This window comes from Bufo gargarizans, chromosome 10, assembly GCF_014858855.1.
Source record: "Bufo gargarizans isolate SCDJY-AF-19 chromosome 10, ASM1485885v1, whole genome shotgun sequence".
NCBI lineage: Eukaryota > Metazoa > Chordata > Amphibia > Anura > Bufonidae > Bufo > Bufo gargarizans.
The window spans coordinates 76,706,222-76,732,562 of NC_058089.1; the positions used below are offsets into that span (position 1 = coordinate 76,706,222).

The 26,341-nt window shown below is 43.0% G+C and overlaps 1 protein-coding gene across 1 annotated transcript in view; it reads right to left on the reverse strand.

Moving 5' to 3' along the window:
• The window catches only part of LTBP3 (latent transforming growth factor beta binding protein 3), a 176,942-nt gene that overhangs the window by 42,012 nt on the left and 108,589 nt on the right, over window positions 1-26,341 (reverse strand). The window contains exons 13-21 of the mRNA XM_044269983.1: window positions 21,649-21,780; window positions 15,801-15,929; window positions 14,269-14,397; window positions 14,061-14,189; window positions 13,442-13,609; window positions 11,802-11,885; window positions 9,641-9,769; window positions 8,377-8,514; window positions 5,322-5,477 (exon numbers count right to left, since the gene is read on the reverse strand). Of these exons, the coding sequence (XP_044125918.1) occupies window positions 5,322-5,477; window positions 8,377-8,514; window positions 9,641-9,769; window positions 11,802-11,885; window positions 13,442-13,609; window positions 14,061-14,189; window positions 14,269-14,397; window positions 15,801-15,929; window positions 21,649-21,780 (1,194 nt within the window). The remainder of the gene's footprint in view (window positions 1-5,321; window positions 5,478-8,376; window positions 8,515-9,640; window positions 9,770-11,801; window positions 11,886-13,441; window positions 13,610-14,060; window positions 14,190-14,268; window positions 14,398-15,800; window positions 15,930-21,648; window positions 21,781-26,341) is intronic.

Here is a 26,341-nt window from a genome sequence, read left to right on the forward strand (position 1 = left end):
TCAGTAGGTGATAAAGACTTCCCAGAAAAAGGTGTCAAGACAGCATTGTATGTGGCAGACAAAAGATGTCTAACCCCCCACCTCTATTCACGGGGGGTTAGACATCTATTGTCTGCCACATACAATGCTGTCTTGACACCTTTTTCTGGGAAGTCTTTATCACCTACTGACTCCCCGCGATTGTGGGTTTGCTTGAAACACATGTTTCTTCAGAGATTCCGCTAGGTCTCAAGAAAAAATAGGCAGAATATCAATATCACTCCTGTTTATCCTCATACTCGCGTGGGGTTAGTGTATATGTGCACAAAGGGGTAGACTATAAACCGCTGGACCATCAGATTGAAAGAAAGGGGAGATTTTTTTTTTTTACATTGTCGGTGGAATGGTTAGATTTGTATATTGAAGAAGAGAGAAGAGTCTGCTTTTGGCGCTCCAAAACCCAGACACAGCAATATTTTTATTCCAATTTAAAATGATTTAGACAAAAACAACGCGTTTCGGGGAATTAGGATCCCCTTCATCAGGTTAAACAATTGTTTTTATCTAAATTATTTTAAATTGGAATAAAAAAAAAAATGAAGTCTGAAATCAAAGATTGTCATGTCTGGGTTTTGGAGCGCTAAAAGCAGACTCTTCTCTACTTCATGTAACGGCCAGTGAGGAGGGACTGCACATCCTTCAGCATTGGAACCTAAACCTGTGGCTGCGCACCCGAAGGCAATCATTGCTTCATTTGATATGCCTACAATAGGGTTGTGCCTATTATAGCACAACCCAAAAAGGTGAGCGTTTAATCTCAAAATACCTCGGTCCTATAATACTATCTAGGACATACTACCCTATTATGCGCTATTTTCTTGAGCCCTAGGCACGTCCACTTCACATATAACAGATTTGTATATTGGCCTTTCTATACATTCCTCCTCCATTTGCCATGACTGCTCTTAATCAACTGGCCTCATTTATACATAACAGAGAGCAGTTCCCAGTATTAGTCTCGGGGGACTTCAATTGTGTAATGGACCCCGAAATGGATAGACTCTCTAATGTCATTAAACATAAAGGAATTCACGGGAAACATTCATTACTTTATAGGTTTTGACACTTGGCGAGATATGTACAGGGATAGGAAGGTTTATTCATGTTATAGTAATACATACAAAGCTATGTCAAGGATTTACTTAGCACTGGCCAATAGCGATATGATAGATCTCATTATTAAAATTAAATATGAGGCCCATGGAATATCGGACCATTCCCTGATTTAGATATTTATTAAGGAGTGGGATCAAAAGAGCTGCACCAGACCATTTAGATTTAAGCCACATTGGATATTTATTATAAAAGATTACGATTAGAATTGAGCGGACACCTGCATGTTCGGGTTTGACGGGTTCGGCCGAACTTCACAGTTCGGGACAGGAACTTGACCACGAACACCATTGAAATCAATGGGGACCCGAACTTTGGAGCACAAAAATGGCCCTAAAAAACTCATGGAAAGGGCTAGAGGGCTGCATATGGTTGAGAGCATGGCAAGTGCTCTGCAAATAAATGTGGATAGGGAAATGACTTAAAATAACATAAAATACATACAAATAAAAAATAATAATCTTGATCTTGGAGGACGAGGTCCATATGGAGTAGGAGGTTGAGGAGGCAGTGGATGTAGCGTTGGTGGAAGAGGCGGTGGAGGAGGAGAAGGTAGCCTACACAGCTTTTTTTTTTTTTTTTGTTTAAATTAGTTGTACACCCCAAAACATTGGGAAATATAACCTGTGATAACCCCCTCTACTGGTGCTAAACAAACGTTCAGACAATACACTGGCTGCAGGACAGGCCAGCACCTCCAAGGCGTAAAGGGCAAGCTCAGGCCATGTGCCCAATTTGGAGACCCAGAAGTTGAAGGGTTGCTCGTCCACGATCCAATTGGAAATCTGCTCTATCAACTTTCAATGTTCATATCTGCGCCTACCATGTTGATCACGGGTAGCGGCAAATCAGGGTTCCACGCCGGAGAGGGAGCGTGAGAAAGGGAGACCACATCCAAGGGAGGTCCATGTATAAAATTAAATTTGATCGAGCGGAAATTTTGGACAGTGTGAAATAAAAGCTTGAAATACTGCAATAATATTCTGGGTTTAAAAAAAAACACCCATTTTTTGCAATACCCTACATCAGGGGCCTTTGCTGCATTTGTCAGTGTGAAATACAAGCTTGAAATACTGCAATAATATTCTGGGTTTAAAAAAACTGAGGAGAATGAGGAGAGCATCAAATAAGGGACATGGCCCCGATTGTGGTGATGCTGGTGGAGCTCCTGTTGCAGGGAGAGGACGTGGTCAATCTGTGCCAGATACACGCACAAGTGAAACACCTTCCTCAGGTGCGAGTAGGCGACAGAACCTTCAGCGTTATTTGGTCGGGCCTAAAGCGGCTCTACGAATGGTAAGGCCAGCACAAGTACAGGCGATAGTAGATTGGGTTGCTGACAGTGCCTCCAGTTCCTTCACATTGTCTCCCACCCAGTCTCCTGCTGAAAGATCAGAGTTAGCACCTTCAGCCGATGTCCATCAGTATTTCACCTCACCCTCTTGAAAATCAGCCAAGCAGTCTGAGCCCCAAGTCAGGCAGCAGTCTCATCTGCTTTTTGATGACTCTGTTAGTAGGGTTTCTCAGGGCCATCCACCTAGCTCCGCCCCAGAAGTGGAAAGATTGAGTGCACCAATGCCCAACCACTTATGTTTCAAGATGAGTACACGGGAGGACCACCGCACCACGTCTCGGATGATGACGAAACACAGATGCCAACTGTGGCTTTCTGCAGACGGACAAGGAGGGCAAGGGTGAAGACTGGGTGGAAGATGATGTGGAGGACGATGTGGTCCTCGACCCCACATGAAATCAAGGTCATGCGAGTGACCTTGGTAGTTCGGAGGAAGAGGCGGTTGTTGCACAGAGCCACCAGCACAGCAGAAGAGGGAGCAGGGTGCAAAAGCGAAGCGGCCGTCCCCTTGACAGTATGCCTGCTACTGCCCAACGCAGCAAGGGACCGAGCACACCAAAGCCAGCTCCAAGGAGTTGCCTGGCATCGCAGTTCTTCAGACAATGTGCTGACGACAAGACATGAGTGGTTTGCACGCTGTGCAATCAAAGCCTGAAGCTAGGCATAAACGTTCTCAACCTGAGCACAACCTACATGACCAGGCATCTAAGTGCAAAGCACGAGCTGCAGTGGAGTAGACACCTCAAAAACCAAGAAAGGTCTCTGGCTCCTCCTACTTCCTCTTCTGCTGCAGTATCTGTTTGGGGGACAAACCCCACACCGCGCAGGAGCTGTGGGCGGGCCTTGAACAACAGACCAATGAGTGGTTTGTGCCAGTGAGCCTCAAGCCCGGCCTGGTGGTGTGCGATAATGGGCGAAATCTCTTAGCAGCTCTGGGACTAGCCGATTTGACGCACATCCCTTGCCTGGTGCATGTGCTGAATTTGGTGGTGCAGAGATTCCTTAAAAATTACCCCGATATGTCAGAGCTGCTGCATAAAGTATGGGCCGTCTGTGCATGCTTTCGGTGTTCTCACCCTGCTGCTGCTCGCCTGTCAGCGATGCAGCGTAACTTCGGCCTTCCCGCTCACCCCCTCATATGCGACATGCCCACAAGGTGGAACTCCACCTTGCACATGCTGGCCAGACTGTGCGAGCAGCAGCAGGCGATAGTGGCGTTTCAGCTGCAGCACGCACGGGTGAGTTGCTCTGCAGAACAGCACCACTTCACCACCAATGACTGGGCCTCCATGCGAGACCCGTGTTCCTTGTTGCGCTGTTTCGAGTACTCCACCAACATGGCCAGTGCCGATAACGCCATTCTCAGAGTTACTATCCCACTTCTATGCCTCCTTGAAAAAACGCTGCTGGCGATGATGGAAGAGGATGTGGCACAGGAGGAGGAGGAGGAGAAGGAAGAGGGATAATTTCATAGGGTTTCCGGCCAGTCATTCACAAGTGGCTCCGAGGGTGGGTTCCTGCACCCACAAACGGCAGGTACACAATTGTCCAGCTAGGGCACAGTTCTGGAGGATGAGAAACCATGTTCAGAGCAGGGTGGCACCAAGACCAGCTCATGGCCATCACTGGTGCGTGGCTGGGGGGATACAGAGGACACAGACGATACACCTTCCACAGAGGACAGCTTGGCACACACGAGTGATTACATGCTGCAGTGTCTCCGCAACGACTGCCGAATTGCCCACATTGTAACTTGTGCTGATTACTGGGTGGCCACCCTGCTGGATCCCCATTACAAGGACAATGTACCGTCCTTAATTCCGTCACTGGAGAGTGATTGTAAGTTGCGCAAGTACAAGCGAACTCTGTTAGACGCACTGCTGGTGGCATTCTCACCTGACAGCAGGGGCACAGTGGAAGCACAAGGCGAAGGCAGATGAGGAGGAAGAGGTTGCCAATGCAGCTGGGGCACCGCCAGAACCTCTGAAGGCAGGGTTAGCATGGCTGAAATGTGGAAAAGCTTTGTCAGCACGCCACAACACGTATTGAATGACGGGTCTGCCCCCTTCAACTGGGTCTCCAAATTGGGCACATGGCCTGAGCTTGCCCTTTGCGCCTTGGAGGTGCTGGCCTGCCCTGCGGCCAGTGTATTATCTGAACGTGTGTTTAGCATGGCAGGGGGCGTTATCACAGACAAGCGCAGCCGCCTGTCCACAGCCAATGTGGACAAGCTCACGTTCATTAAAATCACCCAGGCATGGATCTCACAGGACTTGTTCGTACCTTGTGCAGAATAGACATGTACACCGGCCTTAACCAGCCATTGTTATACTACAGCGGAATTGCTAATTCTTGTATTTTGGATATTTTACATTCTTTTGGAGTGTACTCTAATAAAAACAAAATAAATTTAAACCAAAAACCAGTGTTGGCTACCTTGTCCTCCTCCAACGCTGCTTCCACCTACACCACTACGTCCACCATCTCCTCAACCTCCTACTCCATATGGACCTTGTCCTCCTAGATCAAGATTATTATTTTTTATTTTTACAAATTTTATGTTATTTAAAGTCATTTCCCTATCCACATTTGTTTGCAGAGCACTAGCCATGCTCTTAACCACATGTTGATGCCATTTGCAGCCCTCTATCCCTTTCCATTACATTTTTACAGCCAGAGTCAAGTTCGGGTCCCGAACTCGAACTTTTTTGTGAAGTTCGACTGAACCCGAACATCCAGGTGTCCGCTCAACTCTAATTATGAGTAAAAAAAAAAAACTTTCTAAAACCGTTCTATTGTGTATTGATATTCTTACCATGCCTGGGTGGGCAGGAGAGACATCTAGGACCCCAACCTTGACCTTGTCGACAGCAGCATTCATTCAGTGATAACTGAGGGACATTCATTTGATGAGAACAAATTCCATCTGTACCTCGTATCTGCCAGCAGATGTCCAGGGCTTCAGTGCGATCTACAGTAGAAAAGAAATCTAGTTTAGGACTGAAATTCCTCTCATTCTTGAATATTGCTCAATAGAATAAATTCTATTTATTCCATCTATAGGCAAGGTAAGTTAATGTAGTAACCACAGTACTTGATACATCATGAGGTCAAGTTACTTTTTAGTCATTGTTTTTAAAACTAAAAAAAACATTATGCATGATGATATTTAATGTAAAAAAAATATATCTTTTTCAAGGTTGTGTAGAAATCCTTTCTGGTGCTAAAGGGGTTGTGCAGTGTCATGATACTGATAAGTTATCCTTCGGATAGGTCATTAGTATCAGATTGGGGGGTCTAACTCCCATCATCTCTGCTAATCATCTGTTTCAAGAGGCCATCGAGCTTGTGCATGCGACGTGTCATCATCAACCTTACCAGTAGGAATGAGCGAATCGACTTCGGATGGTAAATCCATGGTAAGTCGATTCGCAAAAAACTTTGTTGTAATACTGTACAGAGTTTCCGCTCTGTACAGTATTAGAATGTATTGGCTCTGATGAGCCGAAGTTATTACTTTGGGAAGTCCAGCGAGACTTCATGTAATAACATCGGGAATTAATTATTACTGTAACAAACCTTGGTACCGAACTCGGGTTCGGTTCCAAGGTACCACAAGGAACCGAACCAGAGTTCGGTACAAAGGTTTTTACAGTATTAATTAATTCCCGGAGTTATTACACAAAGTTTCGCACAACTTCGCAAAGTAATAACTTCGGCTCATCAAAGCCAATACATTCTAATACTGTGCGGAGTGGGAACTCCAGACAGTATTACAACTGAGTTTTTTGTAAGTTGATTCACTCATCCCTGTCTAGAATGTAGCGGAGGTGCAGTGTAATTACAGCTTCCTCTCCTATTCAAGTGGTTGCTAAAAATTCAGTGAATAAATGTTTTCAGGTATTCAATAAGATCTTATTCACACACCATATTTTTCTTCTGTGTACTATCTTTCTTTTTAAAAGGACAGCCCACTGACCCATACAAGTCAATAAGGACATCCTCCCATTTGTTTTATAAATGGATCCTTTTGCCCGTTCCAAAGAACTCACAGCATTTTCTATTCTTGTCATTTTTTTTGTGGATCAGAATAGCCATTTTTATTCATTGGAATGAGAAAAAAAATGGAAGGCACATAGATACTATACATTATTTTCAGATTGGGAAAATTGGAAAAGATTGTGTGAATAAGCCTTTAGAGAACACTTTTGCTTGTAACATATTTGTTTGGCTTGACCGCCATCCATAAATCTTAGGCAGTGTGTTAGGACCTATTCACATGGCATTTTTTGTCAGGTATAATATCAGGCAGTTTTCTATTGTAGAGTGATAAGAGTATTATAAATGTTCCGGGAGGGCTATGCCCTGTGTTGCCCCACCCACTGCCTGCTCGGCCCACTTTTTGGAAAAAAGGTATAAATCCCAAAAAGTTGTAATTTTGTGAGTTTGATGCCAGTAGTAGCTTGACTTCTCCGTGGCTGAGAAACAGTCCACAGCAAATGGATAGAGAGAAGGAGGCGCCCACTGAGAAGAGCAGAGGTCTTCTCCCTGTAACCATGCTGGTAATTAGCATTTTAGGCGCCAAAACTGAATAGGGGGCATAGCAGCACAACAGAGGAACAGATCATGAAAGAAATAGCAGGATGGCATCTCCTGAACCTGGACTGCAGTATGAAGTATTGCTTTCATAATTAAAACTGGTGATAGGTCCTTTTTAACCACCTCAGCCTTCCTAGCTTAAACACCCTTAATGACCAGACCACTTTTTACAATTCTGCACTACACTACTTTCACCGTCTAATATACCTGTTAAGGGTTAAAAAAAAAAAAAATCGCATCTACAGCCTGCCAGCGAACAAATGCCGCTGACAGGCTGTAGAGCCACTCGCTTATCGGCCGATCCTGTGAACGCGCGCGCCTGTGTGCGCGCGTTCACAGGAAATCTCGCGTCCAGGAGGAATGAATCGACCGCCGCCAGGACGCATCCCTGCGTTAGGCGGTCGGTAAGCAGTTAAAGAGATTTGCCAGTTTCAGCACATAAAGTAAATTCATTATATAACGAAAAGTTATCCAATTTTCTTATATATTGTATATGACTTCTCTGCCTGTAGCTATTGAATGGGAATACATCCAGGCTACATCACTATGACGCGTATACGCTGTGGATTTTTGAAGGCAGTCCTCTCCTGCATAACAGAAACCGGACTGCTATTATGACAGAATGCCTCTAAGGGCATTCCGTAATGGAATTGGGTTATGGTCCGTGGTAACGGAATCCATAACGCAATTCAGCATGTACCCGAACTTCAAAACTTGAAGTTCGCTCATCCCTAATCCTGTGTAATGCATAGGGTAAAATCTGCAGCAAATCTGCAAATTCTGTGGCAAAATACTCTTGAAACTTATATATTTATGACATATTTTCTGCAGAGAAATTTGCCACGTTCAGACATACCCTCACTGTTTACTTCCCGAAGAGAAACATCTGCACCTAGTGTCTGGAGAGTCATGCTGTCCGAACCGTGGGCAGAATGAAATACCGACAATTAAAAAAAAAAAAAAAAGCATAAATCCACATACCCCCCAAACCCGTTATTATATGCTGCTCTCAGATAAGGCTGCACATGAGAACTGACAATAGATGAATAAGTCTATTGTGTAGATGAGTAGAGTATTGTGCATATATATGCTTCATTCAGAACAGTATGATGGAATGCCATATGCCTTTCATTCCAATTTTTTATTTTTTTCCCTCTGCTTTCTTTTTAGCACTTCCAATTCGGGGGCACCATAACTGCACCTCAGAAAACACAAAAATACTGGCAGATCTGGTAAAGGCAGAATTTTGGAAATATTCAGAATATTCTTACCTGGTTCAGGATTAGGCATACATCGCTTGTGTTCAGCATGGTATTGCATATGAAGAGGGCAGCGGCAATAAAAAGAGCCTCGAGTGTTAATGCACTGGCCATTTATGCAGTTTGACTCGTCTACGCACTCATCTACATCTGTAGGGCAATATATGAAAAGATTTTATGCATCAGTTTACAGCCAGTAATTATACCCATTTCAAGAATTATTACAGAAAAAAAGGTAACACAAAACTAGAAATCTGAAGTATCTGTATAAGTATCTGCCGTTCCAGAGTTAACACTGAGCCATTACATTTGGCTGGCCCAGTTTATGTATTTTGGCACTAAAACCTTGAAAATGACACATTACGATTAATGAGATGTTAAATGTGGAGGGCAAAGACTGAAATTGTGGCTTTTTTATTGACTTTTGGTTGGAACACAAGTGTTGACTTCCCTAAATCAAGAAAAGCTTAGGTTTACATTTGTAGAGGACCTGTACAGGTGGACATCTAGAGCGAAGATGAAGTGTTGGGGAAAAATAATTCCTGTCCTAGGACACCGTGGTGTATACATTAGCCTCTGTTTCCATTTACATTCTGCATATAAACAGGGAAAAACTCCCAGCACATACATCCAGTGTATCCATAGGGGCGTATTCAGCTGGCGTTTGTCAAAAAAGAGTAGACCATACTATTCCATAGAGACAGATACAGGAAATAAAAAGTATATCATGGCTCTGTTCAGACCTGTCAGTGGAATCTGTCACAATTTCAGTGTGAACAAAACTTTACTTGCTTCTTAAAAGGAGTATTCCCATCACAGACAATGAGGGCATATCGCTAGGATATGCCCCCACTGTCTGATAGGTGTGTCCCAACTCTGGGACCCGCACCAACAAAGAGAATAGAGTGGGGAGAGTTGTGGCTAGAGGACCCCGGCCACCACCACACGCTGCTCCCCGTTGCTCCCATACAAGTGAATGCGCATGCACGGCTCCCGCTCCCATTCATTTCTATGGGGCTGACGGAAATAACCGAGCCAGGGCTTGGCTATTTTCGGAGGCCCCATACAAATGAACAGAGGGCGGCTGCGCTTGCGCAGTGCGTGCTCCACTACTTTCCCTGCTCCGTTCTCCGTGTAGGTGCAGGTCCCAGAGGTGGAACCCGCACCTATCAGACAATGGAGGCATATCCTAGCTATATGCCCCCATTGTCTGTGATGGCAAAACCCCTTTAAATCATTAACTGTTTCCTCTACCAGCTTCTCAGTCTGTCCTTACCCATGCATTGTAGTAATCGGGTATCATAATAATACCCATGTTTGCAGTAACATTCATAGCTGGGTTGTGTATTCACACACTTTCCTTCCTTGCAAATTTCTTGTCCAAATAACTCACATTCATCGATGTCTATGGAAAAGCAATAAAATTCATAATTAAAAAACTCTGCCCCAGATAGGTTACATGCAGTCATCAAGCTGGCCATACACATAGAGAAGCTGCTATCTGAGCACTCAATTAGCTGATGGCTATCTTCCCTGTGTCCACCATTAATAGGCACACTTGCTTGGGTGTGCTGTATATACATGCTTTTTACACCTCTGGTAGAAGATTACATCTTGGCATGACTAAAGGCGCATTTACACTGCCTGAGATTCGGGCAGATTATAACTGTTCCCGTGAACGGTCATTCTCGACAATATGGCCATGTAAATGCGCCGCCGATCACCCGATGAACGAGTGAAACACTCACTCGGTTATCAGGTGATCCTGTCGTTCATGCAGGCACCACCGATCATGTAAATGCAGCGGTCTCCTTCACTGACCGAGCAGCTGACTGTCGGGATGGAGCGAGCACTTCCCGACAATCGGCTGCTCAGTCGGCCAGTGTAAATCCAACACACCCAATGCTTCTCCCCATGATATCTGCCAGCGACCATCAGGGAGATCCTGAGTCCATACGCATTAATTAGTGAATTGATCCTTCTCAAATCGGTGGGATCTGACAACATTATTAGTATAAAAGGTTAAACTTGATGAATTTCAGGGACTATTAGACGTCATCATGATTATCAGCAAATAATTGGGAACAAGCATTTATAGGCACTCTCGTTCCTGATAATTGGCTCATATAGTTGAGGAGCTGATTAGCTGTTGGACGAGCAGACGCTCATCAGGATGAAAGATGCCCGGTTATCGGAGGCTCCCTGTGTAATCGGAGATGTGCTGCTGATAATGAATAGACCAGAATAAGGGAGGAACGAATTGTTCCTCCTGCATTCTGTTTGCATCGGCATGTGGATGTTTGATCATTCATTGGCACTCGTACTGCCTGTACTTTGGGCAGTGTCAAACCCAATTTAGGTCCTTTTTCAACTTGCTAACTATGGAACTATTGGGGTCATTTATCAAACTGGTGTAAAGTAGAACTGGCTTAGTTTCCCATAGCAACCAATCAGATTCCACCTTTTATTTTACAAAGGGGCTGTCAAAAATGAAAGGTGGAATCTGATTGGTTGTTATGGGAAACTAAGCCAGTTCTACTTTACACCAGTTTCATAAATGACCCCATATGTTCCCTAATGTGTGACTTTTATAACAAGACAAGTATTTCTCAAACTGTGAGATGACCTTCATCAGTGAGGCACCACGCAATTCTTAGGGAGGTGTCTACAGATTTAGTAGCACCGTCCAACTTTATTGGGACATGACACTAGTGAAATCCAGGAAGAAATAATCTGAGAAGCCCTGTTCTAAAGAATTTCCCTTTTCTAAAACATGAAATAGTAGGTTGTAGCTGGCTGTTATAAAAGGCAAGCAATCTTTTCAGAAGAAAGAAATGTCATTTCTTAACTTGTTTGTGTGCACAACAGTGAATAGGTGCTGTATAGGTGTTAGTGTACACATGTTCTCCAGTATTCTAGTCATGTGGATCAAGCTAGTATTTCCCCTGTAAACCTGCTGAGACACACTATATCAAGAAGAAAAAAATCCCACTAAGTTAACCCTACATAGCCATAACAAATACAACTACCCACATTAAAAGAGTTGTGCCACGAAAAAAGCACCTGGAGCTGAATACTAATGTATTGGCATGTAAATTAAAAATTAGCATAGCCACTGAGCTATTGAATAAAATGGATCTGTATAGCGCCACCGGCTGTTTGTTCTTTTCCATATTACTTCATCCACCTAACCGAGGCGGTTACATGTGCTCAGTTTAAACTTTCAACTGCCGCCAGCAATATAAGGGTGACACACCATTCCTGACTATGGACATAAGTGGCGTACAATAACTCGGTGAACTTCTGGACTCAAGTTCAAATGCACCATGTTCCTACTGTCATCATGAAAAATTGTGAAGTACAATTTTTTATCACATGTAAAAAATGATAGTTTATTAGATTACACAAAATTCATATTCATTAGTATCTCTACTTACCGCGATATGTGGGAATACCATAACTCATAATGCCAAGGTCAACAATGAAGCCAATACCATCTGGGCAAAGTGATAGAAACTCAGCTGAAGAAACATAAGAGTCCCAGTTTAAAAAAAGTGCAAATCAGTGTAAGAAAACCTTTCAAAAGCACTTATTTTAGTTTTCTACCTGACACTATAGCCAATAAAAATAAAATTGGTGATTATTCATATTCTCTGAGCTTTATTTAAAATCAAAATGTACATGTACAATGATATACTGCATATACAATTAAAGCCCAATATCACAAAAAGGGAAAATGTGGTGTTGCATATGTGAGCAAGCTGAATTTAGATAATCTAAGTCTAATTAAGCAAATATGATATGTTATTATATCTCAATATTTTGTGCTTTCAGCCACGGCGAGGTGCACCTGCATATTAGAATGTGCTGACTAAACCCCATTTTTTTCTTTGCAGTCTGCATTGGAGGTGTGGTTGACTCCATTGGTCGGGCACCCCTAACTAACCTGTCTGCCCCATAAGCTAATTTTAATTAGTGCAAGTATAAAGCAGTAGCCTGCTCTGTCCACATTTATTGGAGGCCATGTTGGCACCACCTGAGGTATAATATAGTGTGGGCCCAGCATGCATGTGGAACCTGCATTCCCTGAATTTAATGAAGGCCAGTATGGCACCAGCTGAGCTATAATATAGTGTAGGTTTCCTGTCATAAAGAGGTCTCGTTGTCGTTGGCGGACAGGCACAAATGATTTTAATGTATTTGCCAATAATCTCACATTTATAACGTAGCATTAGTTAGCATTAGTGGGTGAGTGGCTGCAGTGGTGCATATGACCATGGACAGGTCGTCATCCTTTGGTCCATAAGGAACTGGAAGCGGCGTGGAGAGGACCTTCAGCACTGACTGAGGGTCAGAAAATAGGTGGGTTCATTATTTTCCCTATTTTAAGTGTTTTCCAGGAATTAATTTTAACTTAGGGGTTGGACCCCTTTACCTCCAGGAAAACCTATTTAACATGCCCTGGATTTATTTTGGATTAATTTTAAATATTAGCTTAATGCTCTTTGGACATATGAGTGGAAATTGCAACGTGTAGGATAGCATTGGTCCTACTGCATCTACATATGTATAAAGCAAATTCAGAATTACACAAATTAGATTCATGCTGTATTTTTATGCCAGTGAAAGATGTTGTCTGAGTTAAATAAAAACTCGGGCAGCCCTGGTAAATGGCCTAAAATGTCAAAAGAATCAATATTCACCTCTTTCTCTCCACCACTTCCAAGCTCAGATCCTCCTGGCTGCAGCGGTGATGTTCTTTGCTCATGTTACCTCTGCAGCCAATAACTGACTTCATCAGGCATGTCGTGTATACCGCTGAGGCCAGTGATTGGCTGCACAGTGACCTGTTTGTATGGAACTTCACTGCTGCAGCCAGGAAGATGATGTCAGCAGCAGGAAGCACTGGAAAAAGCAGGGGAGAATAGGGGTTAATATTGATTCTTTTGTTATTTAACAGCATTTACTGGGACCGGCTGAGTTTCTATTACTTGGACAATCCCTTTTGTTGCATGTTGACATGTCATAAAAGTAAAGTAATGCTGCAGAATGCAAACAGGATAGTAGTAGAACATACCTGAGCTGTGCACGGGACAGGGATAGATCTCACAGTGGTCTCCCCATCCTGCACCCAAGGAACAGCAACACTGCTCTCGTGTTACATTCACAGCAAGAACACTGTCACAGAACAGGGTGTCATCCAGACTTAAGAAGCAGTCTTTGAGAACTGACCCACGAGAAACCTCTGGAAGTATAAAAACAAAGATACAATGTGAGTTTAAAATCAGAAATAGAAGTATAAATAGATCTCTGTACAATTTTCATTGTAATTCCTATAAATATTGAATTAAAGCTGATCTACACAATTCTGTCCATATGCCCTAGTAGGTCAAATAGATGGCATTGAGGTAGGTAGGTCCCCTGGATGCCACCCTTCACTATGAGTAAGAGCTGAGAGACACTGACAAGGCAGGGCTCTTGCTTTGGCAGATTTGAGCCACACATATATTACATGGTTGGCCATTCAACTAAGGTAGGCCTCATGCATATTTTTTTCTGGATAGCACACTGACCCATTCATCTCTATGGGACCATGCACACATGAATATTTCTTGCGGATCCGTGTTGCTGTTCTGAAAATGATAAAATGTGTTATACCATGTAAAGAAAGTTATTTGTATATTTTATGTGCTTACCTTCACATCTCTTCTGGTCTTCACTAGGTGCATAGCCAGGGTCACAGATGCACTTATATGATCTATCCAAATTCTCACACTTGCCATGAGGGGCGCAGATTTGTGGGAATAGTGAACACTCATCTATATCTAAAATTATACAAATAAGTAATTAGAGAGCCACATTCAACAATAATACACATATAATGGCAATAGATTTATGAAGTACCTTGACATAGCTGTTGGTTTCCTTTGTTATATAATCTGTAGCCTTCAGGACAGAGACATCGGAAGGAGCCTGGAGTGTTTACACATTGTCCTCCAAGACATTGCTGTTGTGTTATACACTCGTTGATGTCTGAAATAGAGTATTATTCAACATTTTGTATAATTCAGTGTTCTGCTTTTGCAAGTGCCCAGGCAGAGCTTCACTGTGAAGTGCTCTCTGCACCAGGAGACAGCTACAGCGGTCACTCAAATCAGAAGGGAGGAGCAGTGAAGCAGCTCAAGGCAGAAAGTAAAGAGGACTTCATTGTGAAATCCCACCCTGGGCAATTGCAATAATTGGAAGAAGAGTGCCTTGTCTGTGCCTCTGGTGATTTGCACTAGTGTCTCTAACCTCTGTGGGTCAATGGCCAACTACACTGGGACTATTCCAAGAGAGAGTGGCCTTATGGCTTCCCTGCAACAAAGTCCAGATCCTTGTATAGGGGTTAAATAGTGAATACCAGGGGACAGTCAGGATAATGCCCTCAGGTCTAGCCCAATGCCAAACCGGTTAATTGGCACAGTGGTTCCACAGAAAGTAAAGAGCTCTTTATAGTTAAATCCCACCCTGGCCAATTGCAATAGCAGAATCTAGCAGAATAAAACTGCATATTCACACTATTCCTGGTAATAAAAGATACACAAAAGTTATGTGTACAGCAGTTTAGCATGGTCAAAGATGCTGACAGACTCCATCCAGCTATACTGAGACTACAGGATATTTGAGGAATATATAGTTACAGTGAAGTACAATTTCTGATTGTGCAATCTTGTTAATAAGTGTCCAATGAGGGTTGTGGAAATACTATGTTTAGATAGTGAGTGATGTCTATATGAACTATTAGGGTATATGAATATTATGGATATTGCATAGGGATTATGAGTCTCTTCTGTAATTACAAACATTGTGAACATACTTTTCTCCCACAAGGTACCCACTAGGGTCAACTTCAAAAGAATTCAGTTTACCTCCTAGTATATTTTTTGTAATGTTGAAGGAAACCAGAGTATCCATAGGAAATCCACACAAATACTGGGAGAACATATAAACTCCATGCAGACATTGATTGGATTTGAACCCCAGACCGTAACACTTCAAGGCAAAAGTGTTAACCACTGAGCCACCATGATGTCCCATTCTGTAAACCACAAAGGAGAAGCAACCACAAGGAGCAGCTTTCACTTTGGCAGACTAAAACCAAATATAAAACAGCTTTTTCTGGTAGTCTTAGGAGCCATACCAGGTGTATCTCATATTAAAAGGATAGTTTGTGGTGAGACAACCACTTTAATTATTGTCTTTACTTCCCTTCATTATGTCTTTTCGCTTATTCGAAAATCTCTTCTCGTGTGCTAAACTAATATGTATTGCCTGCAACAATCACTACTCTATAATATTTAATTTTCTAAAACTTCTTTATTTTTCGTAAATAAAATTAATGTCAGGAAGAAAAAAATTACAATTTTGGTTAGCTGGTTTATTCATAATAGTACCTTCACATAAAAATGGTCTTCTGCTTTTTATTTTGTATCCGGTTTGACATTCGCATTTGTAGTGTCCCGGAAAATTAACACAACTACGTGGGTCACCACATGTTCCAGATCGTGAACACTCATCAACATCTGTGAGAGAAAATATTCATAAAAGGTAAAAATACAGCAGAACATATTTAAAGGGAACCTATCACCATGAAAACACAATGCAATTTGCACACAGCATGTTACAGCATGTCAGACCCAGGAAGAAGTACAGCGGCGTCTTAAAAAGATTAAAATAGACAAATCGCCAGGACCAGATGGCATACATCCCCATATCCTAAGAGAATTAAGTGATGTCATAGCCAGTCCCTTATTTCTGATATTTAAGGACTCTATACTGATAGGGAGTGTTCCAAAAGATTGGCACATAGCAAATGTGGTGCCAATATTCAAAAAGGGTCCAAAAACAGAGCTTGGAAACTATAGGCCGGTAAGTTTAACATCTGGCATGGGTAAACTGTTTGAAGGTTTTCTAAGAGATGCTATCTTGGAGTACCTCAATGAAAATAAGCAAATAATGGCATATCAGCATGGCTTTATGAGGGATCAGTCATGTCAAACTAATTTAATCAGTTTCTATGAGGAGGTAAGTTCTAGACTTGACAGTGGTGAATCAATGGAAGTCGTATATCTGGACTTCTCCAAAGCATTTGACACTGTACTGCATGAGAGGTTAGTATATAAAATGAGAATGCTTGGACAGGGAGAAAATGTCTGTATGTGGGTAAGTAACTGGCTCAGTGATAGAAAACAGAGGGTGTTTATTAATGGTACACACTCAGATTGGGTCACTGTCACTAGTGGAGTACTTCAGGGGTCAGTATTGTGCCCTATTCTCTTCAATATATTTATTAATGATCTTGTAGAAGGCTTGCACAGTAAAATATAAATTTTTGCAGATGACACTAAACTGTGTAAAGTAATTAACACAGAAGAGGACAGTATACTGCTACAGAGGGATCTGGATAGATTGGAGGCTTGGGCACATAAGTGGCAGATGAGGTTTAACACTGACAAATGTAAGGTTATGCACATGGGAAGGAATAATGCAAGTCACCCGTACATACTAAATGGTAAAACACTGACATGGAAAAGGGCCTAGGAATTTTAGTGAGCAGCAAACTAAGCTGCAAAAACCTGTGTCAGGCAGCTCCTGCCAAGGCCAATAAGATCAAAAGGGGCATAGATGCCAGTGATGAGAACATAGTCCTACGACTTTACAAATCACTAGTCAGACCACACATGGAGTACTGTGTACAGTTCTGGGCTCCTGTAAACGAGGCAGACATAGCAGAGCTGGAGAGGGTTCAGACGAGGGCAACTAAAGTAATAACTGCAATGGGGGGACTACAGTACCCTGAAAGATTATCAAAATTAGGGTTATTCACTTTAGAAAAAAGACGACTGAGGGGAGATCTAATAACTATGTATAAATATATCAGGGGTCAGTACAGAGATCTCTCCCATCATCTATTCATCCCTCAGGACTGACTGTGACGAGGGGACATCCTCTGCGTCTGGAGGAAAGGAGGTTTGTACACAAACATTGAAGAGGATTCTTTACGGTAAGAGCAGTGAGACTATGGAACTCTCTGCCTGAGGAGGTGGTGATGGTGAGTTCACTAAAAGAGTTTAAGAGGGGCCTGGATGTATTTCTGGAGTGTAATAATATTACAGGCTATAGCTAGTAGAGAGGGGTTGTTGATCCAGGGAGTTATTCTGATTGATTGATTGGAGTCAGGAATGAATTTTTCCCACTTAAGTGGGGGGAAATTGGCTTCTACCTCACAGGGGAGTTTTTACCTTCCTCTGGATCAACTTGCAGGATAACAGGCCGAACTGGATGGACAGATGTCTTTTTTAGGCCTTATAAACTATGTTACTATGTTATAGAGCTGGAGGAACTGAGCAAATTGATATATGGTTTTATGGGAAAACATTCAGTAAAATGTGTAATTCATTTAAACCTCTGCTCTTTCTATGCTTAGGAGGCATGCAGATTGCAGAATTCGCTCTCAATCACTGATAGGACCGCCCACATAAATCCTAAGCATCAAGCACAGGAAGTTCAATGCTATGGATTTATGTAGGGCTGCAACTACTGTGATTGTCCACAGAGCAAGTGTTATCCATTAACTAATCACAGGATGCAGGAAACACATAGCTGAGCAAAGCTATAAAAATCAAGACTCTGAATAGCATAGTGATAAAGGCTGCAAAGTATGACTGGAAAGTCCATAATTCAAATCCAAGTAGGTTCAGTTCCTGACACATAGTTCTCTGATGGGACCACCACATGTCTATAATTTTTTTCCCCCTGAACTAATCAGAGAATATATACTAAAAGACAATGATTGGTACTACTATGAAAACCTGAAAAGCCTTTTCAGAACTCTCTCCAATCTTAAAAAATAAATAAATCTGTCCTAATCAATTTGAAAATGAGAACATTATGTATGGGTGAGAGAGAGATACCTAGTACAGAGATGTGTGTTTCTCAACAATTTATATGTCTAAGTGGTACTCTTTCTCATTATAAAGAGACCATGGTACGCTGTGTATATAGTATTGTAGGCCAGGCAATGCCCCTCTGGGTTTCTGGGAAAGATATTTCAATTAGCTTTCTTAATCTTATCCGACGCCAATAGATGTTAGACATGATAATTTGCATATATTTTACCCATAAATCCAGAAGAGCGTTGTCTAGCCTACAATAGTCGTCACACATATCAACTGGTCTCCATAATAGAAATAGTACCCAACCACAGGTTCCCCCTAAGGCCTTGCAACTGGAAATGTTGTTCTTATCTGCTTTTCTCTGATAATGGGATTTTCTTCCTGAAAGAACTAGTTGCAGATGTGAGGCTGGCTTAGCTTTTTTTTTTTCCCTCTAGCTTTGCTAGATATTTCCTCATTAAGTGTGTGAAAATAATACAGCACTCATTGCTGCTGTGTTCTCCTTACAGTTTACCTACTTGCTGTGTAGTAGCAAGGAAGCATGATTATTTCACTATTTTGGATCAAATTCAGACAAAGACACCTCCAACATAACCTTCAACTGAAAGTGAAACAAAATAATTATATTCTACAAAGCTTACACCTCTCTTAATAAAACATGCAATCTAGTTCTCTTACTTTTTTCATAAGCCCAAGAAACGTGACTTTCTACAACCATGGATTAAAAGTGTGCAGTGTGCCACACAAAAAAACGTGCAGTAGGTCACGGTCTATTACAGCCTCCTCTAGGGCCCCCGTAACCATTCTTGGTGCCTCTGGGTCCGAAGGCTCCGGCAAGGGACCAAAGCAAGTGGCTAACCCTCAGCCAAAGCCGAGGGTATGCCGATCGATACTCCAACTTCCACCTGGCTGCCATCCCAGGTTTTGGCCAATTCATATGTAGTATAGTTAATCTACTGTGCCATGTGCCATTTGTACAAGGGGTGGAGAACTGGGGGGCCACCATTGCTCAAGGAACAAATGGGTATTCAGCTGTTCCCCTATGGGCCAGTTCGAGCCTGATTGCAGATGTCACTGCTGGTGGGTATGATGGCCCTGAAGGGTTTTTGATTGTCAGCCACTTACTGTCTCCTCCATTCCCTTCTCCACCTTTCTGCCTAACCTAGTGAGCCCCCTATCTTCAGTGCCAAACAAAATTTCTGTTATTTCCACCTATGGACCAGCTCACTGCACTGAATAAGTGCATGTGTGTACTGTATACATGTGTATGTGTAATGTGTATGTATGAGCTTAATGAATACATATGTACCGAACATAATGTGTATATGCATATTCATGTTTTTTTGTATGTGCATAATGTTTATGTGCATATTTTATATATGCGTATATATGTGCAATGTGTATGTTATGTGTGCTTAGAGTGGTTTCCAAGATTGAAAGAAAATTGGTTAACTGGAGGACATGGTATAAAATGACAAAATAATCTACACCTATCTGATAAATCGGAGGCCTTGAGACCAGTGATTGCCTGCAGTAGCCACATGTACTAAATAGAAACACTGGGGGAGATTTATCAAACTGGTGTAAAGTAGAACTGGCTTTGTTTCCCATAGCAAACAATCAGATTCCATTTTTCATTTTTTACAGCTCCTTTACACCAGTTTGATAAATCTCCCCCATTGTTTTTGTGGCAATGTCTAAAACCATCGGCAGGGAGCACCAAAGTGCAAGCATAAGTTGTTTATGTGTGCATAATATGTATGTGTGTGCTATACGTATGGCAGCTATAGGGGACATCCTAAAACATTTAATGTGAAAATGGCTTAATGTAGCTTAATGTACCAGAATGTGCCTAAACCTCAATCAATTGCCTTGAAACTTTGCACAACCTAAGTTCCCAGCTTCCCAAACCTATCCTGGAAGTTTCATGGATTTTGGCTACAGCGCTTCCCGCTCTGTTCTCGATAAAGGTGCGGGTCCCAGCGGTGGGACCCGCACCTATCAGACAATGGGAGCATATCCTACCGATATGCCCCATTGTCTAAGATGGGAATACCCCTTTAACCAATTTCCCCCAAACTTCCCATCCTACTAGACTCTCTCTATGCCAAAATATTCTGAAGATTTGGGGTCATTTGATAAAACATACCAAAAGTTATTCACATTAAACTATTTTATTCCTTTTTGAAAACATTTAGCTTGTAAAAAGAGCTTAATCTACCATAACGTGCCTAAACCTCAATTAATTGCCTTAAGCCACATTAAGCCCCTGTTTTTTGTACGTTAAGCCACATTAAGCTCCCCAAAAAACAAACTTAATGTCACTCATGTGCCTTGTGGGTAGCCAAAATTCATGAAACTTCCAGGATAGGTTTGGGAAGCTGAGATCTTAGGTTATGCAAAGTTTCAAGGCAATTGATTGAGGTTTAGGCACATTATGGTACATTAAGCTACAGTAAGCCATTTTCACATGAAATGTTTTAGGATGTCCCAGCTATAGTTACTCAATAAAAAATAAATCAAATATATATAAGCATTTAAAGGGGTTTTCCCATCTCAGACAATGGGGGCATATCACTAGGATATGTCCCTATTGTCTGATAGGTGCGTGTCCCACCCCTGTGACCCACACCTATCTCATAAACCCAATCAGCAAAGTGAAGGAGGGCAAACCGTGCATGCGCAGCTGCCCTCCATTAATTTCTATGAGGCCGCCGAAAATATCCAAGCGCTGTTTTGGCCATTTCCGTCAGCCGCATAGAAGTTAATGGAATGTGGCCGTGCAAGCTCGTTGTGCTCCCATTTATTTCTATGGGTACCGCTCGGCTATTTTTGGCAGGCCAATAGGAATGATTGGTGGTGAGCGGACCTGGCACTGCCTGCGACCACTTTGCCGGCCTTGTTTTAGAGGTAGGAGCAGGTCCCAGAGGTGAGACCTGCACTTATCAGGCAATGGGGCAAATCCAAGTGATATGCCCTCATTGTCTGAGATGGGAATACCCCTTTAAGGAGCAATAAATAAATAAAAAGTAAAATATAAAAACTCCCTAATTTCTCCCAATCTAATTGAGCTATTTAAAAACGACTAATGTGATCATATTAGTTACTTAATTTATAAAGATATATTATATAATCTTTGATTCATTTAGAATTTTTGGTTTTTCAGTTTGTCCCAAAAAATTGAGTTTTTTTTCTTGCATAATTGTCCAAAAAGAAGCAAAACAGGTGGGTTCCTTCATTTCTTCCTTCAATTTCTCTTCCTCCCTCCTCCCCACAAACCTATTATTCAAGAGAAATATTAAAAAAGGCAAACCATATGAGGAAAAATGGCAAAACGATTTCTTACCCACACAAGATCTTTGTCCATGCGATACATTTAGCCTGTATCCATGATGACAATGACAGTTGAATGATCCAGCCGTATTCAGACACAATCCCTTTCCATGACCACAAGGTTCATTCTTACATTCATCAATATCTGAAAAGTACAGACTCAGTGTTAAGTCATAATCCTACAAAATGAAGTAAATGTTCTTAAATCCTAATCAAACACTAATATTTCTAAGATTTCATTGCCTTTCTTTTTGAGGACTGTCAAAAGGAACCAAAATGAGCAAATATTCTATTAACAGAACTGTCTGGCAATGCCTTTTGATGTATGTGTGCTCTGATGTAAAAATTCACCTACGTGTACCTACATTGAGATAAATATCATTGACCATAAGAAGCAGCATTAGGCAATGGTGGTATAAAATGTACTTACAGTGATACATAAAATATCATATGTAAATATTTGCTTCTGCCGATTGTGTGCCTTTCATCTTGCTGCTGGTGCTACTGAATCTGCCATAGAGAACTGCTCCTGTTTCTGATGTCTCTCTCTGCTCTCCCCCTCTCTGTTAGGGCTCATGTACACAAACATATTTTTTGTCCGTATCTACTCCATTTTTTTGCATCCCGTATGCACAACCAGGCTGCAAAAAAAAAGAAAATGACTCAGTGTGCACTCCGTGTCCGCATGTCCGTACAGCCGTTCCACAAAAAAATAACACATTCCTATTATTGGCCGTATTACGGACAAGGATAGGACTGTTTTATTAAGGGCCAGCTGTTCCGTTCTGCAAAATGCGAAATGCATATGGCTGGTATCTGTGTTTTGCAGATCTGTAATTTGCGGACTACAAAAACGGCTACTGCCGTGTGCATGAGCCCTTAGATGTAGCATCAGGTGGTTGTATATGTCAGATTTGTGTGTAGAGGCGGTAGCGGTAGAGGATCCAAAGAAGCAGATCACACAGAATGTAGATAAGGCGAAAAGGACATACAAATGCAGATTGCAGGGGGAAAGCAGCAGCATTCTGGGCACACAGATCCAACATGTATTACTGGGAGAACATGCTCACATAAGAAAGTTTGAAACTAGAAGAGTGCTGCAAATGGAATATCAGAGGTCTGAAAACAATGAAGTAATTAAGATTGTGGCCTGAAATGAAGTGCAACTATTTTTTTATTTTTTTACTCAAGGTAACCACTAACATATGTAAATATATTTTTCATGTAATAGGTGTCTATTTTTTTAAACTTTGTAATGTAGCTGATCAGCTTATTGTATATACTGCAGCATAGGATTATTTTTTAAATATACCGTAATTTTGAAAAATAACCACTTTCCTGTCCCCATGTTTTCAGAGCAGAAGTCATGTTCGATTGCACTCCCCTGTATAGTATATATTAACCAAATCAGAATTCACAAAATGCACAACACAAGAGAACAATATTAGTGTTTATCGAGCATGCTTGGCCGAACACTGCGATGTGCCGAGCATCGCGTGTGCTCGAGCAGGATGCTCAAGTCTCTTCCCCGCACGTTTGTTGGCTCCTACGCTATAAGGCAGACCAAGCGGCTGCCTTAGAGCGCAGAGACGCCGAGCCAAGGAAGGGGGGGGGGGGGGGGGGGCGGAAAAAATTTAACTTTTTAAAAAAATAAATCACTTGCGTGCCACCACACCTCTGTGTGGTCCTGGTATCTTCTCTCTGGGCTCCCGACAAGTTTGAGGACCTTTCCCACTCAGCCAATCAGTGGCCGCAGCTGTGTCCCGTGTCAGGCCATTTATTTCCCGCTGAGCCAATCACTGGTGTGACACGTGACACAGCTGCGGCCACTGATTGGCTGAGTAGGAAAGGTCCTCAAACTTGTTGGGAGCCCAGAGAGAAGATACCAGGACCACACAGAGGAGAAGAGGAGCTGCTGCAGACGGGACCAGGGCCAGGTGAGCATAATGTTTTCTACACAACATTAATAGAGGGGGGTGACATGGGAGGGGGGAAATGTGCCATGGAGGGGAAGAAATGTGACATGGGGGTGAAATGTAACATTGAAGGGGAGAAATGTAACATGGAGGGGGAGAAATGCTATAAAGCACCCGATGACACGTGGTTCGGCCAGTCTTAGTAAGGGAGAGCTGTACTGTAGAAGGGACAGATAGTGTAGGGAATTGAATTTTATTTTTTTGTTAGGCAGGGTTGGTGTTAGAGACCCAAAAGTCCTTTTAAGGAATATTATTGTGTCTGGCAGCAATGTATATTTTTAGCGAACCTGCGCTAAATAGCTTGCAATTGTTTGGCTGCTGCAGACATTATCTGCGCTACATCTCATGTGTAACGTGTGCACAGCCTAAGAATATCTGTGACACCAAGTGTACTTTTTCCGTAGACGCTGCGGACAGCGGCATTATCTGCGCTACATCTCCTGTTTAACGTGTGCGCATACTAAAAATATCTGTGACATCCAGCGTACATTTCCGTAGATGCTGCGGACAGCGACATTATCTGTGCTACATCTCCTGTTTAAAGTGTGTGCATACTAAAAATATCTGAAATCCAGTGTACTTTTTACGTAGACGGTGTACGCTGCGGACAGTTACATTACCTGAGCTACATCTCATGTATAACGTTTGCGCAATCCAAAAAGCTGTGACATTCACTTTAATTTTTATAAGCCGCTGGTGACAGCAGCGACATTACCTGCACTACATCTCATGTATAACGTTTGCGCATCCTAAAAATATCTGTGACATCCAGTGTACTTTTTCCGTAGATGCTGCGGACAGTGACATTATCTGCGCTACATCTCCTGTTTAATGTGTGTGCACAATAAAATTTACATTCCCTGTAATTGTTCATTAGCCGCTGGTGACAGCAGCGACATTACCTGCACTACATCTCCTGTATAACGTTTGCACATCCTAAATATCAGTGACATTCAGTCTAATTTATTTGCGCATACACTTACAAAACCTGCACTAGTGTACGTGTGACATACTTGCAAGCATATATACCATTTAATATGCAGAAGGCGAGCAGTAAGGGACGGGGAAGTGGCCGTGCTGCTGATGGTGCACGCAGAGGCCGCGGCCCTGGGTGCAGTGAAACTGCCTGCTGCCAGAGCACAAGAAACACACTCATCCATGATACCTAGCTTCATGTCCCAGTTTGCAGGGCAGGGCTGGACACCACCCTCGAAGTCAGACCAGGTGGTCAGTTGGATTGCAGCAGATAATGCTTCCAGTCGGTTAAGCACCACTCTGTCTTCCACAAAGTCCAGTCTCAGTAGCCAAGAGTCTGGTCCACAGAATCCTCACCCTGATCTTCCTTCCTCCCACCATGAAGAGCCAAGCAAGTGATCCCACACTTGGATATTCCGAGGAGCTCTTTTCATCGCCATTTCTTGATTTGGGCCTCTCGCCAAGCCCGCTTAAACAGGGACATGAGGAGATTGTGTGCAAGTCAGGAGGATGACCAGAGTGAGGAAGTAGAAGAGGAGGTGGTGGATGATGAAATCACTGACCCGACCTGGGAAGGTGGCAAGCCAAGCGAGGACAGCAGTACAGAGGGGGAGGGATCCGCAGCACCGCAACAGGCTGGAAGAGGCAGTGGGGTGGCAAAAGGGAGAAGGCGGGCCACACCAAACAGACTCGCAACTGTTCCCCGGAGCACCCCCTTGCGGCAATCTCACTTGCCAAGGGGTAGGTGTTCCGCAGTCTGGCGCTTTTTTGAGTAAAGTGTGGAGGCTAAAAGAATTGTCATTTGCAACCTGTGTCGTACCAAAATGAGCAGGGGGTGTGAACACTAGCAACCTCACCACCACCAGCATTATCCGCCACATGGCATCAAAGCACCTTAATAGGTGTGCCGAACGCCTGGGTCCACAATCAGTGTCTGTGGGTCACACTACTGCCTCCTCTTCCCCTGTGTTACGTGCTGGCCAATCCCCTGTCTAAGACGCAGGCCCGGATACCTCCTGCCCTGCACCTGGACCTTCGCAAGCACCATCAGCTAGCACATCCACTTCTATGTCCCAGAGCAGCGTACAGATGTCCATACACCAGGCCTTAGAACAAAAGTGCAAATACCCAGCCACCCACCCACAAGCCATAGCACTAAATGCTCACCTTTCCAAATTGCTGGCCCTGGAAATTTTGCCATTTAGGCTTGTGGACACTGAGGCTTTTCACAGCCTGATGGCGGCAGCGGTCCCTTGTTACTCAGTCCCCAGCAGCCACTATTTTTCCCGTGGTGCCGTCCCCGTCTTACACCAGCATGTGTCCCATAACATCACCCGCGCCCTGACCAATGCAGTTATTGGGAAGGTCCACTTTTTGACTGCCACATGGACAAGTGCTTGTGGCCAGGGATGCTACATTTCCCTGACGGCACACTAAGTGAACGTTGTGAAGGTCGGGACAGAGTCATACCCTGGGATAGCACAGGTGCTACCGACACCAAGGATTGCGGGCCCTACTTCCATCAGGATTTCCAACACCACCTACATTAGTGGCTGCAACCTCCCCTTCTCCTCCTCACTCTCCTCCTCCACTTCCACCTCTGATTTCTTATCTTGCAGCACTAGTCAGCCAACAGTCAGTAGCTGGAAGCAGTGTAGCACTGCAGTGGGGAAGCAGTAACAGTCCATGCTGAAGCTAATATGTTTAGGTGACAAACAGCACACCGCCGCAGAGCTGTGGCAGGGTATAAGGGAC